The sequence below is a fragment of the Pleurodeles waltl genome, chromosome 12 (genome assembly GCF_031143425.1).
Source record: "Pleurodeles waltl isolate 20211129_DDA chromosome 12, aPleWal1.hap1.20221129, whole genome shotgun sequence".
In the NCBI taxonomy this organism is placed as follows: Eukaryota; Metazoa; Chordata; class Amphibia; order Caudata; family Salamandridae; genus Pleurodeles; species Pleurodeles waltl.
This window is the reverse complement of record NC_090451.1, coordinates 433,720,343-433,746,660: the sequence shown is the minus strand read 5'-3', so window position 1 is coordinate 433,746,660 and position 26,318 is coordinate 433,720,343. Positions and strand designations below refer to the sequence as shown.

Genomic DNA, 26,318 nt, shown 5'->3' with positions numbered 1-26,318 from the left:
AAAACTCACAGATAAAACATTACAATGTATACCTGTGGCACTGTACATTCAGAAGAATTATTTTGTACTCAATGTTTTAGAAAAAATTAACTTTGTTTAACAATGGGCGATTTCATGCTGGTCAAGTAAGGCTTTGGAAGACACCCATTAATATCAATGGAGAGATGCTGGTAATAGGTCTTCACCAGCAATACACTAAAGTGTGCAGCGAAGTACAGGGAAAATTGGACTGAAGTATTCCGACAGTGACATATTGCTCCTTAAGGTAGAATCAAAACATGCATCTGTTCATAAAATGAATGACAACCAGGCACTGGTATAATTAGTCATGAGGAGGTCCGCAGGTACAGGGCTCCTTGTGTTTCTTCCAGAGAGTTTAAAAAAGAGAATGCATTACCATGATAATCAGATCTGGAATTACCATTCCTCCTGTAATATCTAATTTCAGAGTACAATTTCAAGGCTCAAACAGAACCTCTGCTATTGGTAAGTAGATGTGTGGAATGATCAGCATTTACTCTAGAGCATGAGCAATGAGATCTTACGTATTGGCAGTGAGTAGGAATACAATTGGCAATCCAAAGATCTTTTGGCATTATGAAAATTAGAAGCAAGTTATCAATTGTCTTACTCTTGTAGCCACAGAGTAATCACACATCCATTTTGTAATTTCTTAGTAGCATTATCCATGGTGATGTCCTAGGGCATCGTTACTGTTATCCTCCAAATGTATAGCCGCACACTTCCTTTTAGCCATCAGCAGAGCACATTTCAGCACTCAGGGGTTAATATGGTAGGCGGAGGGGCTTGGAAACTTGCCATGCAACGTAACAAGAGATTTAATAACTGCAATAGCCAGTCACTTGTTTAGTTTTATGTCAGAAACCTTAACAGTAAACTAAAACTATAATACACATGAAAAAACAAAAGTGAAGAGCACTTTCTGTGCCTGAAAACCAGCCTGCAATAATTATAGCTCCTATGTGCTGCAAATTCGGTTGGCCTTAAACCCTATGGCCAATGTTAGCCAATGAGGAACACTTTAGTGGGAATCAGGCATCTTAGGAGTCTTCAGATTAGCAATGTTTGTCAATGGAGCAGAGGTACCAGAATGAAAGATACACTGTTACAAGATATGTAACTGATTAGGCCGACTGCTGTCTTGGGTAGAAAATAAGGATGACACTTTCGTAGGGATTTGAAGAATTTACACCCACCTCTTGCCAAAAAACCCACCACCCAAACATATAGGATCTCACACTAAAATAAAGTTTTGTTTTTTACATGCTTTCAGAATATTCAGTGAGTGGTGTAGGTGGCCCATTACTATTACATGGTGGAGGTTCACAAGTCTAGTTTTCATGAGTCGAGTGGCCACTGGGATCTCACGTGTGGCACAGCTCTCTAGGTATGACTTATTTGATCAGTCAGGGATCCATATCACTTGTACCACGGGTTGTGATCAAGATTTTCCCCAAGGGCTGCTGCATTCATTACAGGCTGGCTGCCCATTAGCCACTGGTAAGAGACTTTGCCTGTGGCTTCAATTGATGAGTTTTAAGAAAAAGGAGCATCTAAGAAACAGAATTGTAATGGTTTCAGAATCAGGAAAACGTCTCTAGCTGATAATATGAAATCCCAAATCAGAGGTCAGAGTCCAAATTGGTACTGATCACAGAGAGCATCTGAGAAAGTCGTTAAAGTCAGAGGGGAGGTTCACATGCTGACTGGCATGCCCAAAAGTAAAGCTTTGCACAATGAACCAAACCCTTAATCTTGTGCAATCCATGACTCCAGCACTAACCAGTCCACTCAAAACAATGTGAACTCACATTCAACATTCAATCAAAGATGCCAGTTTTGGGAGACTGTATATGCCGTTATGTGTGGTACCCGGTAGGCAGTCTACCCAAAGGGATTACGGATAATTAAAAACCTGTGCTTCAGACTAAAAATTACACTGTGGTGACAGACAATCGCATAACACTGGTGTGTGATCCCCTCTCCCCCACCTTCTAACCTTTTTTTTGTTAAGTGATAACCTCTAATGCGACGTAAGGATGAAGCTTGTTGGAGAACAAACACACAAGGCTGTCTCAAACCTTACAAAAGGGAAAAGGCCTCTGCTTTGGAGACAGTGAGTACCACAGATTAATGGCCCATAGGCTTCCCTGATTAAGACACTACACCACTATCTTTAAAGTACTGTACTCCAACTATGTTACACATGATCCACTCTTGTGGCACCTTATCCGGAATAACCACAGACAGTGCAAATCTTTAGATTCATTGTATAGCAAACTATCCTGTGAAATCCTAAACATCTAAAAGGCCTCAAATCTTTGAGCGTAAATGTTTGTCATCCATTACTTAAATATCCTGAAGCAGCACTTCCCACCGATTTCCTAAGAAATAATATTCCTAATCAGAATCTGCATCTGAAAGGTCCTTTACTTTTGACTTCATGAAAAGCGTTACAACTACCAAGATGCCAAAATAAATCGTTGTGGTAGTCTTTTCTACTGAATGCCTTCACACTAAGGGCAAACACTCCAAGAAAAATAAGGGAAATGTAAATGTCAAAGCACCTAATGATAAAAGTAGAACTCCACAGAGAGAAGCAGTGTTCACGAATTCATATAAGGTGGAAGAGAGAAATCAAGAGGACACTGGTGGTTATCAACAGGGTACAGAGTTAACAGGGTACAGAGTTAACAGGGTACAGAGTTAACAGGGTACAGAGTTAACAGGGTACAGAGTTAACAGGGTACAGAGTTAACAGGGTACAGAGTTAACAGGGTACAGAGTTTGCCAATAAGGCATCAGATGAACAGTTTAAAAAAAAGTCAGCTACAAAAGATTTAGATTGACAAAAACACACATTTCCAGGATTCTCACTAAGTATGGTGGAATAATTTAACAATGCATGGGAACCTCAGACAGACCGAATGCTAGACGATTTCACCTGCCTGCAGTAACAAACTGCCATACAACTAAACCTGCCTCCAAAGAACTGCTTCAAAACCCTAATCTTAATGTCTGGTGCATGAACCATATGACATTTTACCTCTTAAAAGCCACTGTGTGGCTAATTTTGTGTGTGAAATCTATCACTTTTCATATATTGGTTACTTTTGGCCGGGGGGGGGGGGGGGGAAGGTATAACATTTGTAACAAATAGTTGCTTCCTTAGACAACTGCTGATCACAGCTATGAAATAACCCGTATAAAATCACAAATATTTTGCTACAAGACTTTACTAACTGTAGCAATCACAATGTACGCGAATAAAATATGTACTATTCAGCACTGACGCATACTCACCTGCTGGAAGTAAGCTGCAAAGCGATGCATGTATTGGTCATAGGGTAGAAGTGCATGTGTTTCACTTCCGTAACAGTTGATATACCAAACTCCAAGCATGGCCAAAATTACTGGAACATTCTTATCAAGGGGAGTGTTGTGAAAATGATTATCCTGCGGGGAATAAAACAATAAATAAACATACTGCACATTATTTTGACCAAAACCCATTTTGGCATATCCCAGATCTCCCCAAAAAAATGTAGGGTTCTGTACAGGAAAAAAAGAATTAACAGCAAACGAATATACTGGACAACAACATTGAAAGTATGTATCAATTGATGGTAGGAAGAATATAAACACATGCACAATCATCCAGATTTAAATGCTCACCATCCAATGAGCTCCTGCCAGAAGTTTTTCAAAGTTTTCAAATCCTAGCAAAAAAATGAATAGATAAGTTAATGTACTTCAGTGTTTATCAAAATTACTACATAAAATGAACCATAGAAAATATGCTAGATAGCTGCTTTACAGAACTTATCACAGACAATCATACAGCCTTAACTACAGCTACTGAGATCTGAAGCATACAGACCGGGGACCAATGCCCTCTACAGCTGTCAAACAATGGGAAATTGTAGAAGTCTTATATCTTGTGCATGCTTTTGGAAGGCATGGTTTTAGATTACTGGGGGATTACCAACATGTGAACATAAGTGACCACTGCTGAAATGTAACAAGAGAGGTAGTGGTAGGAGCCATGGATCTGTGCCTGCACTTCAGATAAAATGGATGAACATGCAGTAGCTAGTCAATCAGAATAATGTGCTGTGGCTGTCCGATTTTAGAACAGGGCTAAGGCAAAAGGCTCAACAAGAAAATTCTAGACAGGCGCTTGTCTTTTCAGAGCTAGATGGTGGTAGCGTTATCCCACTTAGACCATCGCAATAAACTATATACCATAACACAAAAAAATTAAATGACTAAACAGTGAAAACGCACAACTATGTCCTTAACACAAGGAAGAGCCTGCACATTTCTTTGATCTTGAATGGACTAACTGCCCACAAAACAGCCATGAGTTGAATTCACACTATGCACTGTGCAAAAAGCCTTTAAGAACAATGCCCTGTACAAATGATATTAACGAATGCAGAGCATCAGACCATGTAATTCAATGATCAGTGAAACCAAGCTCAAGGAGAAGCATGGCATCAGAAACATACTCAATGCAAGCTCAATCGTCGGTAAAGGCTTAATCTGCAACCATACCCTGTTCATTGAGGCCTCCTTGACCATACCCATAAAGGTCCCCTGCCCAACCAATAAGGCGTACCATGGAGGATTGGGCTCCATGTTCTGTGCTGAGGACAAAGTGGCAAAGAGACCTCAGCATCTTCCTCTACCACCTATGGCTATAAAGTGCTCTGCAGTTAATCAGTCACAGGTCGCCTTGCTGCAACGCCAGACTACAACAATGTACAATGACAGTTTTAATTCATAGCAACAGATTTAAAAGAGCATTGATTTCCAATAGCATAATTATGACATGTAATGAAATGTTATACATACCAATGTGAAGAGCAATTGAAAGACCGATTGCAGACCACAGGGAATAACGTCCACCAACCCACTATTAAAAACACAAGACAAAAAAAATGAAAAATCTCAATAAAAAGAATTCAGCATTAACAATGTCTCCTTTATTTCATTTAAGGCAAAATAACGTTTGAATCATACACAAACTGTATTTACTATACAGTGCTACCAGGAACAGGTTTAACGCTGGATATCACAAGATGCGGTTAAATATTTTAAGTATTACTTACATCCCAGAATTCAAACATGTTTGCTGTGTCAATTCCAAACTCCTTCACTTTAGGCTAAAAAATAAAAGATTCAACATTACTTATCCAAAACATAAAGGGTAGTAAATTAGCAGTTTATTTTGTCATTAAAAAATGTTGTTTGTCACTAGGTTACCTAGGTCTACAAGTCATGAAATATTGTATAAAAAGGATCCAAAAATTGGGTTGTTCGGCCAATCACTGTGTGACTTTGCTCAAATTACAGGTATCAATTAATAAATACATTTTTATTAATTCGAAATCCTAACCTGTCAGGCTTAAAATTTTACTGGATACTGTGTATCTACAGCCCAATCACACTGCAGCAAATTCCAGCGGGACTAGGACTACTTGTGAAACTGCTGTTCTGCTACTTTATGCTCTCTTCAGCTCATGACGCATGGCCCACAGACCCAGTCCCTAGTCCCAAACGTCACTGGTAGTATTCTCATTTGAGGGTGGTTGTAAGTATCCAGTCCGTGGTGGAGCATGGCTACAATTTATCACTGTCAGATGCTACTCACTGCCTACTTGGGAGTTCAACCATGGTAATCTGCATGGGTGATTAACAGATGTCCCTGCCAAACCATTTACAACACATACTCCAGTTAACAGGAATACCACATGGGCATTAAGACACTGTCTAGTTCCAAGTTAGTTTCCTTCAAAAACTAGCCGTGCAGACAGTGCCCAAGGTAGCCTGGGAACCTTGCCACCGAGCACTACATGTTTTACTGGACTTCAACACAGTCTACGAATTAAAGTTTAAGGGGTTTTCCTCCATCTACTTTTCTTACAGTCAATCTCCTTCGACTTTCATACCTTCTAGACTGAAAGTGCCCCATCCCTGCTCTTAACTGCAGATTGCAAACCCTCTAGGCACTAAACAAATGTAGCTTTTCTTCAGGGTGGCTACATGTTTTGGCCCTTAAAACTCTTAGATAAGTGCAGGTACAATAGTTAAGTAGGACTGGTTCCAGTTCTGGTCCCACTGCTTTCCTCTATGATCCTGGCCTTCAAACATTCCCCATCTGATCCACCAGGTGTGTGTAATATTTGATCAAGCCTCCTAAACATCCAGAATGACTTTTTCTCACCTTTACTATGGAAAAGTGTAAGCAGCCTAAAACATTGTTCTGAGCATTACCTTCAAAAGTGTAGCTAAAAACTTCATTTGAAAATCACGGTTGAATATCAGTTTTATCACAAAAGATGCAGTGCAAAACGTTACAAGTGTGCCAACAATATCAAGTGAGATCTAAGCTGGGAGAAGCATGGGAGGAGAGGCAAGAGGAAGAGAAGTATTCAGTACCTTAACATGAAGTCTAAAGTGTGTAGTCCGAATTATTTTTTCTCATCTAATAAATATTTTTATTTTACTTACTGACCTAGTTTGCGAAAGAGACAAACTATCTCAGTTTGGTATGGGAAAGAAAATACAATCCAAGACATTCATATCATATGCATTAATAGTGCACTCTTATTAGCTCATGTTAACCCAATGTACATTTCAAACTTTGTGGTGTCCTATATAAAGGCACATATTGCAAAGTGCTGAGTAAAATTCCATGGAGTTTGAGAGACACCTGTGAAGACAGTGAGACTGCCATTGCCCTCTTTTTCACAGCCTTGCACACTATGGACATCCCTTTACTCCTCCTGCTAGATGTGGCTGGAGTAATGCATTTAACAGCTATCACTGTGTGTTCGGGTAGGCAGCCCTCTTCTCATGACTTACCCAGCCCTTGAGTAAGCCACTATAATTGAATGGTCCTTTCAGTGGCAATTTGCACTTCAGCTGCCCTGGCGTTTACTCTACAAGGTCAGTTTCCAACACCCAGAATCATTGATCATGCAGCATTCTATTTGGGAGGGGGAATGTCAGTAGGAACGGAAATGTAGATTCTTTATTATATAGTGGGGTCCTCGCTCATGACGGATTGTTGAGCAGGATAAAAAAAAAAAAAAAAGAAACACATTTGAGAGGTGAACCAAAGGAAATCATTGGGCCAGTACACAAACTTAGGGGTTTACAGGCCACTTTCAAATTGACTTGATTTTCAGACAAGGTTAGAAATTGGGTCCCTAGTTGGCAAAAGTATACCTAGTCAGGGTAAGTCACAACACAAGCCAAACTATCCTGTGCTCAACACTCTGGTAGCTTGGCACAGAGTAGGCAGGCTTAACTTAAAAGGCAATGTGCAAAGTATTTGTGCACTTCATCATGCAATAGCACAGTGAAGACACCAAAGATAATAATCCACACCAGTTTAAAAAAACAGATAATATATCTTAGTAAAATAAGATAAAAATGGCAAAACTTCACTATGCACAAGTCGAGAACACTTTTTAGAGGCTCAATCCTTAAGAATCAGTGGTCATATCATTGTAACACACAGTACCCGAGATGCGTTAAAAAAAAAAAAAAAAACACAACACACACACAGGGGCCGCAGAGGAGGAGATGCATTGAAAAATGAGGCGATGCGGCAGATTTTCCAGGTGCAGCACAGATGATGCTTTATTTCCTTTCATGCTGTGAGGTGATGCGTCAAATTCCAGGAGTGCAGCCTTATTCCTCTCTGCGATGCAGGAATATTTTGACACCCTGGGATGACGCAATGAAAATCCTGGATGATCTGGTAGAAGGCACTGGTGCTGCGGAACTTTTCAGCCGTGAGGCAGGTGCTGCATCAATTTTCCAACGCACTGGATTTTCTTCTTTGTGGCCCTGAGACTTCAGAACAGGAGACAATCTCAATCCAAGACCTTGGATAGGACTTGTGGAGAAGACAGAGTACTTCCAGCAGAGCCAGAGGGCACCAAGGCAACAATATACACCCAAAATGCTTTTGAAGTGGGAGAAACTTCAAAGAGTGGTTTTGAAGTTCACAAGTACCCCTTTCAACCCAGTCCTGTCTGCCAGGATCCCTGTGTGGGGCAGAGGGGAAGGGGGGGCTGGAGGCAATGGGCTTGTCCGCCCTTTGTGAGAGAGCAGGTCACCGGCCTTTGAAGTGTAAGAGAGCCTCTCCGCCCTTCCTACCCAGGGAGACACATTCAGTATGCAGAAGAATGCAGATGTGACCGAGTGTCCTGTGTCTATGGCTGTCTGGGGGGAATGCACGCGGGGAGCTGTCAACCAGCACAGACCAGACGTGGATTGGAGACAAGCTGTAAGGCACAGATGACAATAAGTGCAGAGAAATGCCCAGTTTTTAAAAGTGGCATCTCTAAAATAGTAATATTAATCCAACTTCACCAGTAAGCAGGATTTTCTATTAACATTCTGGCCATACTAAAATGACAGATTCTGATCTGAAAGGAGTAACCCTACCATTTTAAAGTATATGAAAGCAGTTCTAATGGTGGTCTATGAGAGGAGCAGGCCTCAGAGTAGTGGAAAACGAATTTTTGAGTTTTTCCCCTACCAGGGCATGTAACACATATAAGTACATGTCCTGCCTTTTACTTACATAGCAGTCTGGCCAATGGGTTACCTACGGCCTACCTTATGAAAAGTGGGAGTTTAAGGCTTGGCAAGTAGTTTCAAATGGCAAGTTGCGGTGGCAGTGAAACTGAACACACACAGGGCTTGAAATGGCAGGCCTGAGACACGGTTAAGTGGCTACTTATGGGGGTGGCACAATCAGTGCTGCAGGCCCACTAGTAGCATTTAATTCACAGCCCCTGGGCACCTCTAGTGCACTTTACTAGGGACTTACAAGTAAATTAAACATGCCAATTGGGTAGGAGCAAGTTACCAAGTTTAGAGGGGGAGGACAGGTGGGGAGCACATCCACTTTAGCTTTGTCAGCAGTGGTAAAGTGTTTAGACTCCTAAAACCAGCAAAAAACTGGGTCAAAAAAATTTGAGGGAGGCAGTCAAAAAGTTGGGGGGAGGACCATCCCAAGGCCGTCAGATTTAACAGCCAAGATAAGAACAGCTCAAGAACAGGTACATATTGTGTTTAGAGGTTACGGAATCAATGCATGCAAGTCAAAGCAGCTTATTGTGTTCATAAATGAGGGGCTATGTACTAAAGGATTGCAGGGTTCAGATTACAAAATTATAGCATCTAGGCACTAGAAAATGTTGTTCACCTTTACTGTCACTGGGTCTGAAGCTTAAATTTGATATCTCCATTTCTTCTGTTTAGGGATTCTATTCATTGGTCCATGAATAAACTTGACATTGTAGGAAACTCCTCCCATCTCCTCCAAAAAGAGCTAATGTCGGCTAAACGGGGGTGGGGGGGATTGGGGCGTCAATGTGAAAAAGAAAAAAAACACAGTTCCAACAGCTAACTAGTACATAGGCAATTTGGACCCAAAACTATATGTGCCCTGTTGTAGTTGTGGGTGGAGAACTAAAAATAAAAATCAGCTTTTAAATAGGTGCTAAAGAGACTGCAGACAGAGGTGATGGGCAATAGCTTTGAACAAGAATTAAAAATATTTAAAATTTTCAGTACTTACTGCGTTTGTTGACAGTGCAACAAAATGCTTGGCCACAGCAGAAGGCTAAAATAAAAAGGTATAGGTTAGAGGTATTCATTGCCTAAATAAGCAATATTAATTTCCTGGACAACAGCCAGTTACTTGCATATACTTGTAGTAACACTCCTTACTCCACTGACGTGGCACAAATACACAGTTCACACAGTAATAAGAGTTAACTTCAGGACAATAAAACAAGTGCCTGTTACAGCATGCAATATTCCTCTGTTTCATTTGTCCTTGTGCAGCATGATTACGTATTAAAAGTGGAAGGTGCTTATAGTCCAGCTGCAACATACAAATATCAAAATTAATATGCCCACTGGTCAAACATCTTCCAAACACCCTCTAAGGGAAGGGGCCCATAAATCAAACAAAAGGCTTAAACCTCCAATCAGCACTCTACATTTGGTAGACTGGGTCTGGACCTCCGACTGCCAAATCCTGTCCTTGATGATCATTGCAGAGAGCCTCTCTCTATTGAGTTGACCTTTAGTGCTGGTGCATTGCTGTTACTGTCACGAGGGTGTCAGTGTTGATGTTCCTTCATCTAGTGTAAGTGAATTGCACCCTGGTGTGGGCACAAGTTTAGAATTTGCAGCGACAAGAAGCGTAACAAAAGGTGTTCAAAGGCGGTGCTCACATGAAGTACACCTGCTGTGGGTCGTGCTACTATTCTTCTTTTGGGGCTAGCACCCTTCAGGCAGGCAAAGGTAACAAAGGACAGTGAAACCTCTACCCGTTGAGATGCTTATAGAATACTAGAGCAGAGGGCTAGGCAGGACTTTTATTCCACCAGGTATTTCTCAGATGGACTGGAGCTGGTTTCGAAAGCCTGAGGCCGTTCCTGTGCCCAATAAGGGAGACCCTTCCCTTAGGGCCAAGGAGCTATATACTCACATAGAACCATCTCAAGGCTGATACAACTGGTTAAGAAAGGTGTTAAAAGGGTCAGATGCTTGATTCAGATGAGCTGCTTTTCTGGGCATAACAAAAAGAGCCAGGGGCTAGGGAAAAAGCCATTTACCTGGTGACTCCATCCAGCTGGAGAGCAATTCTCTTTTGGGGAACAACTGCACCAGATAGCATGCTAATGAAAGTACAGCACAAGCCAGCTAAATAAGTATCCCAGGAAAGAAACAGCAGCCCATGGCTTGCTGCTCAGGGCTCCAATCTGGGCACAAAATTCAAACACTTCCCAAGCACTTTCACCAAACTGGACAAAGGAAGGGCTTCATTTGGAAAAGGCTTCCCTATTGAGATCTAAAGCTTCAAGCGCCTCACAGAACAAAAAAAAAAGCAAACAAAAATGCCAGGAGAGTAGGTTAAAACTTCTTTCTATGCAGAGACTGCAGCCATGAAACAGCTGTCAAACAAAATTGCTGAGTGAATGTGATCCCCTCTGCAAGGAAGGCCCCCCTTCTCTGAGAGTCTAGGGTTGGCGAAGGGTTGAATGCAGTAAGTAAATAGAGTTCTTCTACAACTGGGATAGAATCTCCACCAATAAATGGTTGTTGCACACTTTCAAAGGAGTCACGATGGCTCCAGTTTAGCCAAATGCTCTAAGCCCTCCCAAGCTCTCTTACTTGTATTTCACAGGCCAACTCAAGGGAACACCATTTAACAGAAAGAAATAACACAAGAACTGCCCCCAACACCTTTTCCCACGACACCACACCCAGGGAACCAGATTAAACATATGTACTGGCCTCAGAAGAGTCAAAACAGTCCATCTGTTACAAGACAGGGTGGTTTCATCAGCCAAACAGAGAGAAATCCGTAGTATAAGAATCCAGAGGTTGACACCAAGAAACAAAAGGCCTTAAAGTGGTGCAATAGATCCTTAAGAGAATTACAAAAACAATCCGAAGGACGGAAGCAGTGCATCCTATCACAAAGTGTATAAATGGGGAGAAGTAGTTTATCCTCCACAGGTAGCTTTGTGACATTAAGCTTTCCTGCAAAATACAGCTGTTTATGTGCTCACAGTTGTGTTACTGATCGGCGCAAAGCATTTTAAGTGCACCACATGAGAATGTGAAATTAAAGCTTGTAATCATGCAATCCTCAGTTTATTCAATCAAGAACACGTGTCTAACGGTGTACCAGCCAAATTACAGCAGTCTTGAAAGTGGTGAGCACTAATCTTGAAAGTCTGCGAGTAATGAAAACAGAGATACGATAACCCTGAAATGTATATGTCACTGTGGCCAGTGGGAGCTGGTTTATAGTTAGTGTAGCCCTAAGAGCATCCCTTTGATCTACTCACAGTTAAAGCACCAGGTTAGGACACAGGACTACACCAAAGGAGGACTCCTTAGTAAATGCTGCCGTGTATTCCACATACTTATAATTGTCCCATTATTACAAGGGTCTGGCAGCACAAACGGTCATTAACTGCTACAGTGCACTTTAAAACAAGTGTGCTCCCAATCACTAGCTAACGTGTGTACTTTATATGCATTCTCTATGCTATACTGCTTTCCAACTATGGAAAAAAAACACAGGAATTACATAAACACCCCCCCTTGCAATTATTTTTACTAATTGATGGAATGGTGACCAGTTCCTCCCACTCCAACTACCAGACACAACGTAAAGAAACAATTATCATCGCTTTTACTTACGTCGTTAGCAAAACTCAAAAGCCACTCTTTGGCAGTTTCGGCATTGGTGATAGTTTCTTGTGTAGTAAATGTCTAAGTGGGGAAAAAACAATAGTAAAAAAAAACTTGCAGGGTTACTGTTAAGAGGCACAGGTAATTCAGATACAGTACAAACATGAAGCTACTCATCTGTAGCAACAATTCTTTCCTTGGATTTATAGTCCCACATTAGTTGGATAGCCCCAGTGTCACGATAAGTGGGCATATGTGATGGATAGTTGAAAAGACAAGCATTTAGGAAGTAAAAAGCATTAGCTTCTTTTAGGCTTGAGGAATAAACCCTACATAGATCCTTCCATAAGAAGCCCTTACAGCAGTAGTGCAGTATATATTAAATACATCTCCCACCTGGGCTACAAATACAGCACCATGGTGCCACCTAAAACTGGCCGACACTGGCCTTTTGGGCGTGTTCTTCGTGCACTGGACTGTAAACAGATGCGAGTATAAGCCTCCAAGCTACTTGAAGTTTGAAACTGCTTACTAGAAAATACTACAGTTTAATTTAAACACTCTATACTGGTTTGCTGGCCATAGACTAATGTTAGATAAGTCATACTGTACCAGCAGCTAGCATTGGGTATACTTATACCAGAATGGTTTTGACATTTTTGCGACAGATGTTGGTCACAAGAGTACCACACGTCAAGCCAGTGGCAGGGACATTTCAATAATGGATGCTGATCAACATTTTACCTATCACCTCGTACAAGGGTGGAGGCAAAGAACGCACATAGTGAGAGTTGTCCATACTCGTCTATTGCTGTAGTTAAGTACAAGGAGACAAATGGGGCGCTCAGCAAATGTGATTTGCTAATAAAAGAAAAAGCAGCCACAAGATTTGAAGATGAAATCTACGGCTTACTGCTTTGGTTGCCATTTATAGGTTTTCTGGTCATATGTCCAAACGTTGAAACCATGTAAAGCTTATCTTTAAGGATCCATTTCCACAAGACCAGTGCCCCTTGTCACAGTCCTAGGCTTTGTACCTTCTAACTGCAGACTGAGAAACATGGATTCATTCTCGGTTCACTATTCGTATGGACGAAGGTTAGCAATAGCCTGTGAGATTCAAGGACTTTGTTCTTTATACAAATGACACATGCACACAAACGTGATATTCGGGCACTTGTTGGTTATAAACCACTAGAGAAAAAATTACATAAAAAAAATAATAATCTATATCTAGATTATTTCTGTCCGAAACGGATCATGAAGAGGAATAAAATCTTTTCCTAATAATCCGATCTACGCCTGAGTGAGTCTGGTGAATTTTGGACTGTAAATGTGTTGGACCAGTGTGCTCGTCTGGCCGTGCACTCCACCCCTCTATGGGAGCTGGGGTCCCACAAGCAGGACTGCAAGAATACTAGAAGTGGTCACCAGTAGGTAGTTATATAGTTAGACCATTTTTCCACTGAAAAAGTTTTTTTGGCCTGGACTATATCTTTGGCAGCGTTTGACATATCTTCACAAAATCTTTAAAAAAATAAAAATAAAAAAAAAACAACCGTTGCTTTTGCCATGTTAATTCCCATTGGACCTGCCAACACATCGACAGCCTGAACCAATGGACGGAATTACACCAAATTTGGCAGAAAGCTAGCTGCCGATACACAGATTGTACTTATTGGTACTTTGTGTAAATCCGTTAAGTAGTTTAGGAGATATTTAAGGGCAAATAAATTTGTAAATCTCTGGCTGCGAATATTACATGAAATTCGCGAATACACCTGTGAAAAGAAGCATTGCAATTGGCTGACCACAACCTGGCTAGAAAGTTGCAACTGCCATTTTATTTCACAGGACATGGTCCCAGAGGGTAAAAATTCTAATTGAAAGTGCCATAAGGGGTGAGGGTGAAGGAACCCTTTCCCCGGAGGTCTTATATAGGTGTGTTTTAGGAGCAAAATGTAGGATTAATATACATTTGCGTCACAGCGTGCGTTATTCATGAAAATTCATGAATTTTCACATTCACATGAATTATTTGCAAAATATTCACAATTATGGAAAAACTTGAAAGAAAAATCACAGGCCCATTCATACACTAATTCATTCACTCAAACATGCACTCAGAGGCTCAGGTGCCCACTCATAGACCCACTCAGGCTCACACACCCACTTTCAGACCCACTCAGACACTAATGCACCCACTCACACATCCACAGAGAGAATGGCCTGAAGGCAACCTGCACTGTGCACAGCCAAAGGCCATGCGCAGCACGGGGTTGGGTGGTTATAAGGGCTTGGCTGCAAGGTCAGGCCTTGCGACCAACACCTGTGCATGGCGCGGGTGGAATAACGTATAGTAATTAAAATTAGTTTAAGAAGAAAAAAAAAAAAAACTCCAAAAGGTTACAGGGACGTTAGTTAGGTTCTGAATTTACTCATACAAAACTAGAGAAATTCAGTAGTCATAGCTTTGTTCTTTCAAGTAACATTAACTCTTGCACTAAGGTAACTAAGTTGCACCTTCGCCATTGTAATGAAATTAAGTATGTTTGACCACCGACTGTGTTTCACCACTGTGCATATTAGTTGTTCAATGTTCACCAGTAGCACACTGAATTTTGTATTCAGCTTAGCTGCCTATTGGCTTTATCGTGGCATTAGACATTGCAGTTGAGACATTGCAGATGAGCTGTGTTTTTCCTCATGGTATACTAAGCTTGTATTTTTCATATTTTCTGTTACCGAACATGATAGCATGATAAGGAAACACATATTTTGTGTTTTTCTCTGGTACAGGGAAGGACTCGACCCTGGGAGAGACAGCCTTGAAAACTTGGCCAACTTTCTACATTGTTTCTTCCAACTCTGACCTACAGTAGCCAGCACGTTTTGAATATTCAATTATTTAATCTATAAAAAGGTGTCCCTGGGCAGCAGCGAGGAGAATTTTCCGAGACTTCAGTCAGGAGTGGACGTCAACTGCCTGACCTGTCCCGTGAGGGTGGAAAATCTTTCTCGCAGTTGAACAGGGGTCATCAACTTGCTGGCATGAGAAAGGAAGAGCAGTGATGGGCCCTATAGTGATGAATTTTTACTATATTCTTTGCTTGACAGTTATGCTATAATATAATCACATATATTTGCTGTGTACATTGCAGTTGAGAATCATTTTGATATATTTTCCTTTCATTTCTGTGACTATTTGTAAACATGTGCCTCCAACCTACTAATCTCCTCTCAGGAAACCTGTGGTGAAGTAATAATAAATGTCTTCTTTAAACTAAAAAAGTGCATTCCAGAGACTTTGTCAGCTTGGTCATTGGTGAAAACAAAACATTTTGGCGTAGAGTCGTCAGTCTAGGAGTGGAATTGGAGATTGGAAGTGCAAAATTTTTGGTTGTTTAGAGCATTAAAGGAAGCACCGCAGACCATGTTTGAAAATACATGTGAAGTTAAACTGCCTTATGGTGCTGTGACAAACATGTTTTCTTGTTTATCAGGACTTTCTACATTTTGGGATGAGTGCTTGGATAAAACAAAAGTGTTTTCATATTTAGAAAAGGTGATTTTTGAAAGAAATTATGTCCCTATTGTTCTTGTCAGAAGGGTTTAGGTACTTTTATCTGCTTACAGAAAAATACATGAGAGATGTAAACAGTTAGAACAAGAAAATAAGAATTTATCTGAGCATAATTAGCCAGAACAAATTATTGCAAGATAAAACTGAAATCTACAAAGTTGTTGCAGGAGAATCTGGCTTTTCACATTCCAGTAATGAGGAGGTTAAAAGAGGTGGGGGCCAGTGTGAGCCTCATGAGCAGAGCGTAGTTCTCCGTGCGCAGAGCAGCCCACAGTTATTGGCAGGAGTTGAAGTGCATTTTTCAAAAGATTACACTGAGCAGGAAGTTGACAATGTTACTGGTGTATTCAGACCACTTTTGCAGAGTACGATTTGTATAATTAATTCAGACAAGACAGAGGTACTGTTACAAAATGTGCAGTTTCTGGGAATTCAGGGGAATCCAGAAAATAGACAGATGTTGTCACAGGTAAAACAAAAGATTTTAGAGTGTCTTACTATTTGCACTAAGCAAGACACACCGAGTTTCATGAAATTGTTTGATTTTTGGAAACAGTATAGCCCTCATCTGAGTAAAATCTTAACGCTTTGGTACAAAGTAACTAGGAAAAAACATGAGTTTGAATGGAGTAAGAAGCAGCTGCGTGCTTCTGATTTGTCAAATGAAATAATTCAACAGACCTTAGATTTGTGCGCAGTGCAAGAGGGAAACACGGATTTAAATTTAAATCAGGGACAATATGCCAGCTTGAGTATGTGGCAGAAACAGTGGAGCGCAAGGGCGCCCCTGGATTAGAAAACGATCTGACTTTGAGGAGGGCCGTACTCCTTTTGAAAAACAGCTTTTGACTTGTTATTGGGCTTGAGTGAATACTAAGCAAACATATAGATCTCTAGTACCGGATAATTTGCACTCAGTCTTTACACCTCTAAAGCCAGTAAGTATTGAAGAAGTCATTCTAGCTTTTAAAAAAATGTGCAAATGGAAAATCCCTGGGCCCAGGTGGGGTCCCAATTGATGCTCTTAAATCCCAAACCTCATTGTGGTTGTCCATACTAACCCAAGTCTGCAATGCAGCAGCAAGAGGACCTTTCCCATCAACATGGAGTGATAGTATTATAGTACCTGTATTCAAAAAGGGGGATGGGGCGATGCAAATTGTTATCAATCAATACCTCTAATGGATAAGTCAGCCAAAGTAATGGGCAGAGTACTACTAGAAAGGTTAGAAACCTGGGTTTCAGAAAATGAAGTGACGACTGATTCACAATATGGGTTTAGAAAAGATATCTGCATGGTGGAGCGGTGTATTAACCTAAATCTGATAATCGGCAAATACTCTATGGCACGGCAAGAGCATATTCATCTCTGCTTTGCCGATTTGAGTAGTGCTTTTGACTTGGTTAACCGTTCACAATTGTGGCGGACATTGGAGCCCTGGCCGATACAGTCTGCCACCTTTCACAGATGGATGCATCCCTCACAGTTTGTGTGCACTAAAGGGAAAAAATGGGAAATTTACACCAAAATTTCTAGTAACAAGAGGAATAAGGAAGGGCTGCATCCTTGCTCTGTTTTTATTTTTACTGTATATTAATGGGGTGGAGATCTTCTGCAGAGGATAAGCGCTGATGCACCCAGAGTTGGCACACACCCTATCCCCATCTCCATCTTACTTTATGCAGAAGCTGCAGTGTTGCTGTCTAGGACAGCAATTGGCCTTCAACAACTGAACAACTTTGTGGCATACATGGAAGGTAAAGATCTAAAACTCAACCTCACAAAAACACACCATGGTCTGTGGAAGGGTGAGAAAGAGGGGAAAATTGCATTTATATAGCAGAGCAGAAACTAGAACAAGTAAACACCTTAAGCTACCTGGGATTATTATTTACAGAGGAATGACATTGGTGAGTGCACCATCGAACTGCAAACCTTAAATACATAAGAGCTTTTGTTGCAGTCTTCAGATTTGCCCATAAACTAGGTACAAAACCCATCAGAGAAATTCTGAAATTATACAAAAGCAAATGTCTACCAGCCACAACCTGTGTGGCTTCAGTTTGGGGCACATCCAATAGTAAAACACTACAGACACAGGAGAATTCCTGGTTAGTTAGGCTTTTGGCAGTCCCGGGTTCGACTCCAACAAATATTACCCATAAAGAAATGGACGTACCTCATATAGAAGATTTTATCCATCTTAGCACAAAGATACAATGGCACAGTATTTGGAGTAAGGTAGGTTTACTAAAAATATAATTAGGGATTGCCTAAAACTCAATCATCAAGATAAAAACCCTTGGCTGCAATACGTCAACAACTTATTGAAGGCACTCTATAATATAGCATTAACCCTCAATAGTGTCCTGCAATTTAGCAAAAAAGATTTAAGAACCATCTTTATGGGGAAAAGGGAGGCTGATGGTGAATTGCGTCAGAGTGCAGCAGATTGTAGATAAATATTGCCTAGGACCCTTGCAACAGGGGATACAAAGTTAACTGACAAACGTAACTAATGTCCAGGATAGATTTTACTTAACCAGACTATGGTTTTTGATACTTCCTCATTTAGTTGCATTCCCCTACCTAACTCCGAGGCATGGTCAGAAAAACTACCCAAGTGCCCTTGTGATGGGAAAGCCAACAAATAAACCATACATTTAAGTTGTTTTGTAAATTGATTAAAGATATTAGATCATGTGCATTGCGCCCATTATTTTTAATCAAAGCTCATTAATTAACAAGAGATTTTTAAATGTCTATGTAGTTTGACTGACAACCACACCTGCTGTGCAATCTTGATATACATCAAGTCTGCAATTAGGAGGTGGAAGTCACTTAGTCACCTAGAAACACTACACTATGAGGAAGATTAAATCAAGTTTTGGATTATTACCTTTGCGTATTCTTGCACATAAGATACCTCTGATTGATGGCCTTATTTTATCATATTCTTTTACGTTTGTCAGATGATAAGTGTTAGACTATGCCCCCGATGTACTCTTTGACATAATCCTTGCATGCAAAATTTGCACTGAATGTCTTTTATTAATCAACGATGGCCCCGTATGAGAGAGCTGCTATTAAATGTCACATGATGCCAAATGTCTTCTTGTTCTATGTGCACTTTAGATAGATTACCCTAGGAAAATCAAGTGTTACAAACCATGCCCCGGATGCAACTTCTACATGCAAACTTGTACTGCTTTTTTTTAAATGTATTTTTTAACCAATTTATGTAGATTTAACATGTGATATTTTTAATAATGTATTTGATGTTTTATATTATATATATACACACACACACACACACACACACACACACACACACACACACAGCAAATAAATCAGAGATGCACTGCTCTCGAGTTTAGGTTATTGAATTAATAAAAAGGAGTGACTGGTGGAATGACTGAATTAAGCTAAATCGGTCAACATCAGGGCAGTGCGCGCTCTACGGGTGACTAAAATGCAAAAACCCAGCCTTTATGCAAGAGCAGAATTCATGCATTGTGTTTATATGCAGTATGTTAACCTTTTGCATTGCAGACTTTAACCTTGAAAAACACTATTAATGATGTTTGCAATAACTGTTCTTTTGCAAGGTATTGCTGCAGACTTACTGAATGTGTTAGGGTGTGGTCCCTTTCTAGGACCTTCCAGAAGCTTTCTCTGCAGCATGACTGGGTGTGGTTGTGGGCTGGGCCAGCCTCTATATAAGGGAGCCAGCCCAGCTCCACGTGCTCACTATTCAGAGGTCCTGGTGCAGAGCAGCAGCATTTTCCTGAGCTCCTGTTCCGGAGGCCTACCTTGACTTTCCAGGCCTGCCCCGCATTCTTTTGGTGATCCTTGAGCAGGGTGGTAAGACGAAGGTCGGGCTGGGCCCCAGACCCCATTCTAAGAGACTCTTGAGTTTTGGGGCCTACTCGTGAAACTTTCAGAGTACACGAATCATTGATCTGATGTAGATCTTGGTGTTCAGATCAGCAAAGGCTTGCGCAAACATTTCATGGCATTTGCATATTCTTGTTTGAATCGGCAGTGTGCGCGATTCATTCCCGTATTTAAACCTTGATGTTCAGATCGCTTACAGAGTGGGCAATCATTTCATGGCATTTACATAGTCTTGTTGGGATCGGCAGTGTGCGCGATTCATTCCGCATTTAAACCTAGGTGTTCAGATCGCTTACACTGTGCGCGATCATTTCATGGCAATTAAAACTTTGATGTGTAGTGTTTCATGAAGTGCACACAATTATCCAGGACCTTTGAATTTTCGGCAAAGGTGTTAAATTCAAGATGTTACATTCTTTGTGCATAGTAAGTCCTTAGTAAAATTCCTATTGTTTTCCATGGAATGTTCAGGTTACCTTTTGTCCTCAAGTAAAGATGCAATGTTTGTTCTGAAACATTATTCTAGAAGGTTCTTATATTCCTAGACAGTATGTGACAGTTCCTGAAAAGTTCATATGAAACACTGTATTAACCATTCTGGATTCCTTCCCAGGTACCCAGACTTCTTGAGGTCTAGTTATAGTCCTTTCTTAAGTTATCCATGGTTACAGTATGACAACACTTCGAATCATAGTCTAGTGAAAATCAAGGTGATAATATCTTGATATTGTGTTGTTTAACCTTTTGCTTCCTACAGGTCTCCTTCCCAGCTGCTCCCTTCCTGATCCCCTTTTCCCCCGCTTGGACCCTCTCAGGCTCTGTGATATTTCTATCAAAGTTTTGGAGCTGTCTAGTAGTGGACATGTTGGGAGCGTACGCAGGCCTCGGGGATCTGGTCTCCCTGACAAAATCCCTAGATGTTACTTTGCACCATATTCCAGTCTGTATTTCTCACTGTGCTGCCACAGCGGGGGCAGACCTTTTGCATGTGAACTATAGCCACAATACCAACCTGGGGTGGCATGAAAAAACAATGGAATCACTTCTGGGCAAAACCCTGCACTGAGGACATCTCAGTGGAAATAATACAACGAAAGTGGATATTGGTTCTTGTCTGTAATGATATAGATGAGCTTAAGAACAATGTAATGAAACATGACAGAGTAATTACCAGAGTCCAAAAATAATTCTATTAATCACAGAGTGTTGCATCTCCAAGTAAAAGGAGGCGCTGTGAATCCAGAGCCCACTGTGCCATGAGGCTAAAGCTGCAAACGAAAAAAGCCCAACAAGGAAGAAACCAGTCAGGGGATGCTTGTGGGCTTGTTCAGAGGAGAATAGACATGGCAGTTCAATGCAAACCTTTGGTTTTCAGGGGCGGGTGGCTGGTGGGTTGAGAGTCCAAACCTAACAATTTTCTTTTTTTATGAATCCAATTTGTCCTTCACATATTGTGAGACAAGACATGATGTATACAGAGTTCACAAACAATGGGTAGTTCTGGGCGTGTGAGCTCATGACCTAGTCATATTTTTGCACTTTGTGTTTTCAGAATTTAGGCTGGGAAGACAAAACGTTGCTGGCCCATCTCCTCTCCTCCTGAACCATCTTTGTACATTTAGAAATTCAGGTTCATCCGTGCATATAGAAGAGCAAACACAGCCTTTCCACCTGCGAGGCTGCCTCTAGTATTAGGCGTTAAAATGTGTTTATCCTATGTATTTTTTAAACCTTCCATAAATGCTTTGATGACTGGGATTCTAAAAAGTGATGTTAAATGTGTAATCTGCAGATAGGCAGATATTGCTGTGAGATATATTTTAATAGAAGAAAATGCTAGTTTAGATTTTTGTAAGTGTAATAAGTAGCTTACAATGTTCTTTGCGGAAGCATGTAGTGGTTGAATTTGATTATTATGGCAGTAATAAACAAATCTTTTCCATTTGTTTGCGTAACAATGTGTTATAGTGGATTTTCTAGCTTGTTTAATGACTTCCATACATACTTGTGTAAGGTCTAAAAGTCCAAATTCTAAGACTTCAGGAGCCAGATTGCTAGATTGAGCAATGCTGGATTCGGGTGTCTGATCTGTTGTTTGTGTCGAGTTAACAGATCTGGTCTGTTTGGTAGTTTGATATGAGGTACTACGGACAGGTCTAGTAGTGTTGTGTACCACAGTTGGCGAGCCCAGGTTGGTGCTATTAGTATTAGTTTGTTTTGACTCAATTTGTTTACCAGATAACGAAGGAGTGGGAGAGGGGGAAAAGCGTAAGCAAATATCCCTGACCAACTCATCCATAACGCATTGCCCTTGGACTGAGGGTGTGGATACCTGGATGCGAAGTTTTGGCATTTTGCGTTTTCTTTTGTTGCGAATAGGTCTATTTCTGGTGTTCCGCAGCGTAGAAAGTAAGTTTGTAGTATCTGGGGATGAATCTCCCATTCGTGTGTTTGTGGGTGATCTCGACTGAGATTGTCGGCCAACTGGTTTTGAATCCCTGGGATGTACCGTGCTATTAGGCGAATGTGATTGAGAATCGCCCAATTCCAAATCTTTTGTGCTAAGAGACACAGTTGTGATGAGTGTGTCCCTCCTTGTTTGTTTAGGTAATAAATTGTTGTCATGTTGTCTGTTTTGACAAGAATGTGTTTGTGGGCTATTAGTGGTTGAAATGCTTTCAATGCTAGAAACACTGCTAACAGTTCTAAATGATTTATGTGCAGTTGCTTTTGGTGAACGTCCCATTGTCCCTGTATACTGTGCTGGTTGAGGTGTGCTCCCCACCCCATCATGGAAGCATCTGTTGTGATCACGTATTGAGGCACTGGGTCTTGGAATGGCCGCCCTTGGTTTAAATTTATAGGATTCCACCATTGAAGCGAGAAGTGTGTCTGGCGGTCTATCAACACTAGATCTTGTAGTTGACCCTGTGCTTGTGTCCATTGTGTTGCTAGGCAATGTTGTAAGGGCCGCATGTGTAGTCTTGCGTTTGGGACAATGGCTATGCATGAAGACATCATGCCTAGGAGTTTCATTACAAATCTCACTTGATAGTGTTGGTTTGGGTACATGTTTAATATTACATTTTGGAAGGCTTGTACCCTTTGTGGACTTGGAGTGGCAATCCCCTTTTGTGTGTTGATTGTTGCTCCTAAGTATTGTTGTATTTGGCACGGTTGTAGATGTGATTTTTGGTAGTTTAGAGAGAACCCTAGTTTGTGTAGGGTTTCTATGACGTATTGTGTGTGTAGAAGACACTGTTGCTGAGTGCTGGTTTTTATTAACCAATCGTCCAAGTAAGGGAATACGTGCATGTACTGTCTCCTGATGTGAGCGGCTACTACTGCAAGGCATTTTGTGAATACCCTCGGGGCTGTTGTTATGCCGAATGGTAACACTTTGAACTGGTAATGCACGCCTTGGATTACAAACCTTAAGTATTTCCTGTGGGAAGGATGTATGGGTATGTGGAAATAAGCATCCTTGAGATCTTACGTTGACATGTAGTCCTGTTTGAGCAAGGGAATCACGTCTTGAAGTGTCACCATGTGAAAGTGATCTGATTTGATGTAAAGATTCAGTGTTCTGAGGTCTAATATGGGTCTCAGTGTTTTGCCCTTCTTTGGAATTAGGAAATACAGGGAGTAGACACCTGTTCCTTTTTGATGGTTGGGTATTAGTTCTATTGCTTCTTTTTGTAACAATGCTTGGACTTCTATTTGTAACAGGTCTAAGTGTTGTTTGGACATATTGTGTGCTCTTGGAGGCACATCTGGTGGCAATTGTAGGAATTCTATGCAATAACCATGTTGGATAATGGCTAGGACCCATGCGTCCGTAGTTATGTGTCCCCAGTTGTGTTAATACGCGGTAAGTCTCCCCCCCACTGGTGTTGTGTGGTGGGGGTTTGTGACATTGAAGTCACTGTTTGGTTTGTGGGTTTTTTGGGCTCTGGAATTTCCCTCTTGCTTTAGGGAACTGTCCACCCCTATATTGTCCTCGAAACCCTCCTCTCTGATACTGGCCCTGATATGTGGGTCTGACTTGTGAGGTGGAAGGCTCTGTGGATTGGGCACGAAACCCCCCCCTCCAAAGTTCGGCTTCCTAAAAGTGCCTCTGCTCTGTGGGGAGTAGAGCGCGCCCATGGCTTTGGCCGTGTCCGTTTCTCTTTTCAGTTTTTCTATTGCCGTATCCACCTCCGGCCCAAACAATTGTTGTTCGTTGAAAGGCATATTCAGCACAGCCTACTGGATTTCTGGCTTAAATCCGGAGTTACGTAACCATGCATGTCTACGAATGGTTACTGCCGTGTTCACTGTCCTTGCCGCCGTGTCTGCCGAGTCCATAGCCGACCTTATTTGGTTGTTAGAGATAGTTTGGCCCTCCTCAACAACCTGTTGGGCACGTTTCTGGAACTCTTTGGGAAGGTGCTGAATGAGATGTTGCATTTCATCCCAATGTGCCCTGTCGTATCGAGCCAGTAGAGCTTGAGAATTGGCAATCCGCCACTGATTGGCTGCCTGTGCTGCCACCCTTTTGCCTGCCGCATCGAATTTCCCACTTTCCTTGTCGGGCGGTGGTGCATCTCCTGAGGTTTGGGAGTTTGCCCTTTTCTGGGCTGCTCCCACTACCACTGAATTAGGCATTAATTGTTGCGTGATATATACAGGGTCAGTTGGGGGAAATTTATATTTCTTCTCCAGCCTAGGCATGATGGCTCTGCCTTTTACTGGGTCCTGAAACACTTGTTTGGCGTGTTTTAACATGGTTGGCAGCATTGGCAAGCTTTGGTATTGGCTGCGAGTAGATGGCAAGGTGTTGAACAAAAAGTGGTCTTCTATGGGCTCTGCATGCATTGCTACATTATGGAATGTAGCTGCCCTTGAAACCACCTGCATGTATGCAGTGCTGTCCTCAGGTGGTGACGGCCTTGCCAGGTAGCAATCGGGACTATTGTCTGAGACCGGTGCATCATACAAGTCCCATGCATCCGGGTCATCTTGAGTCATCCCCCGTGTGTGTTGGCGACTGCATCAATGGTGGGGTTGCTACCGGGGGACAGATGTGGCGAATGTAATGGAGATTGCTGTGGGGAGAACCTTGGTGGTGTTTTCTCTTTAGCCACTTTCGCTTTTGGCTGCATTTCAGTTTCTTGGAATGCAAGCTTGCATTTGATCTTTATTGGGGGAAGAGTTTGAATTTTCCCTGTGTCCTTTTGTATATTCAACCTCCTCTGAGTATGGTCGGGCTCTCCCATGCCCAGTTCTTGTTCAAATCTGTGTTCTTGTAATTGTGTCGAAAGGCCGTGCTCTTCTGTATAGGAGCCCTGTTTCGGCTCCGAGGATGCATGTTTCGACACCAAAGCTTTTTGGACAGTCTTTTTCGGCTCCGAAGAAGCCTTTTTGACTTTCGGGAAGCCGAACTCTCGGTGCCGAGTTGGGTCGGAGCCGGTATCTCGACCGGAGTCTGATGTCGTCGGCTGGTGGGAGGCCTTTTTCGGTGCTGATGTTTGGTCACGTGTTTTCGGGTTAAGCCATGGCCTGTTGGCGGTGGCATCCCCTTGGCCTTCATTATCTTCGAGTGAGTCTTTGCCGGGGCTGGTTTACTCACGATTTGCTGCGTCTTCGGCTGCTCACTTTCGGACTCGTCCGAGTCTGAATCTTGAATGGAGAATCTCTCTTCTTCCTCGACGTCGATGTTCTCGGCCGGTGTCGACGCCTTCTGGAGTCTTCGATCTCGTAGTGTTTTCTTCGATGGAAATTGCTGACAGGCCTCGCAAGTATCCTCCCTGTGTTCAGGAGACAAACACAGATTACAGACCAAGTGTTGGTCTGTATAAGGATACTTTGCGTGGCAGTTGGGGCAGAAGCGGAAGGGTAGTCCGGTCCATGAGGTTTGAAGATGGACGCAGTCAGGCCGACCAGGCCCCGGTGGAGAGTGGAAGCCCCGAAGGGCCGCCGGAGCGCTTCTTTCTTCGGAGTCGACACTAAACCGCTACCGAGCGCGAACAATACCGTTGAATATTCCGATAACTAACTAACTTTTCCGAACCGAAATACAGAGCGAAGAGGAACACGTCCGAACCCGATGGCGGAAAGAAAACAATCTAAGATGGAGTCGACGCCCATGTGCAATGGAGCCGAAAGGGAGGAGGCCCTCGGTCTTGTGACTCGAAAAGACTTCTTCGAAGAAAAACAACTTGTAACACTCTGAGCCCAACACTAGATGGCAGGATAATGCACAGCATGTGTATCTGCAGCTACACATGCCATTGAATATATATATATATATATATATAAAGATCCAAGTTCATACATTACCCAGGACAGTAACAGATGTTCTACTAGCCTCCCAGTTGCAGGTTCCTAATTACCAAATATAAAACAGCATCATAACCCTATTATAGCAAAGTGCAGTCTCAAAGAAAACATGCCATTGATTTTACTTTTAATTAAGAGCTTAAAGTGTTATCCTGTGGTTAGAGTATGCGAGTTTTTTGGGCAATGTACAAACTTGTGAATGACTTTAAATGTTCGAGACAATGTGGGTATTTGTTAAATCATGAATTT

The 26,318-nt window shown here is 41.8% G+C and overlaps 1 protein-coding gene across 1 annotated transcript in view; it reads right to left on the bottom strand.

Moving 5' to 3' along the window:
* The window catches only part of GPI (glucose-6-phosphate isomerase), a 70,729-nt gene that overhangs the window by 8,516 nt on the left and 35,895 nt on the right, over positions 1-26,318 (bottom strand). The window contains exons 7-12 of the mRNA XM_069216943.1: positions 12,277-12,348; positions 9,629-9,673; positions 5,136-5,189; positions 4,879-4,939; positions 3,697-3,740; positions 3,325-3,477 (exon numbers count right to left, since the gene is read on the bottom strand). Of these exons, the coding sequence (XP_069073044.1) occupies positions 3,325-3,477; positions 3,697-3,740; positions 4,879-4,939; positions 5,136-5,189; positions 9,629-9,673; positions 12,277-12,348 (429 nt within the window). The remainder of the gene's footprint in view (positions 1-3,324; positions 3,478-3,696; positions 3,741-4,878; positions 4,940-5,135; positions 5,190-9,628; positions 9,674-12,276; positions 12,349-26,318) is intronic.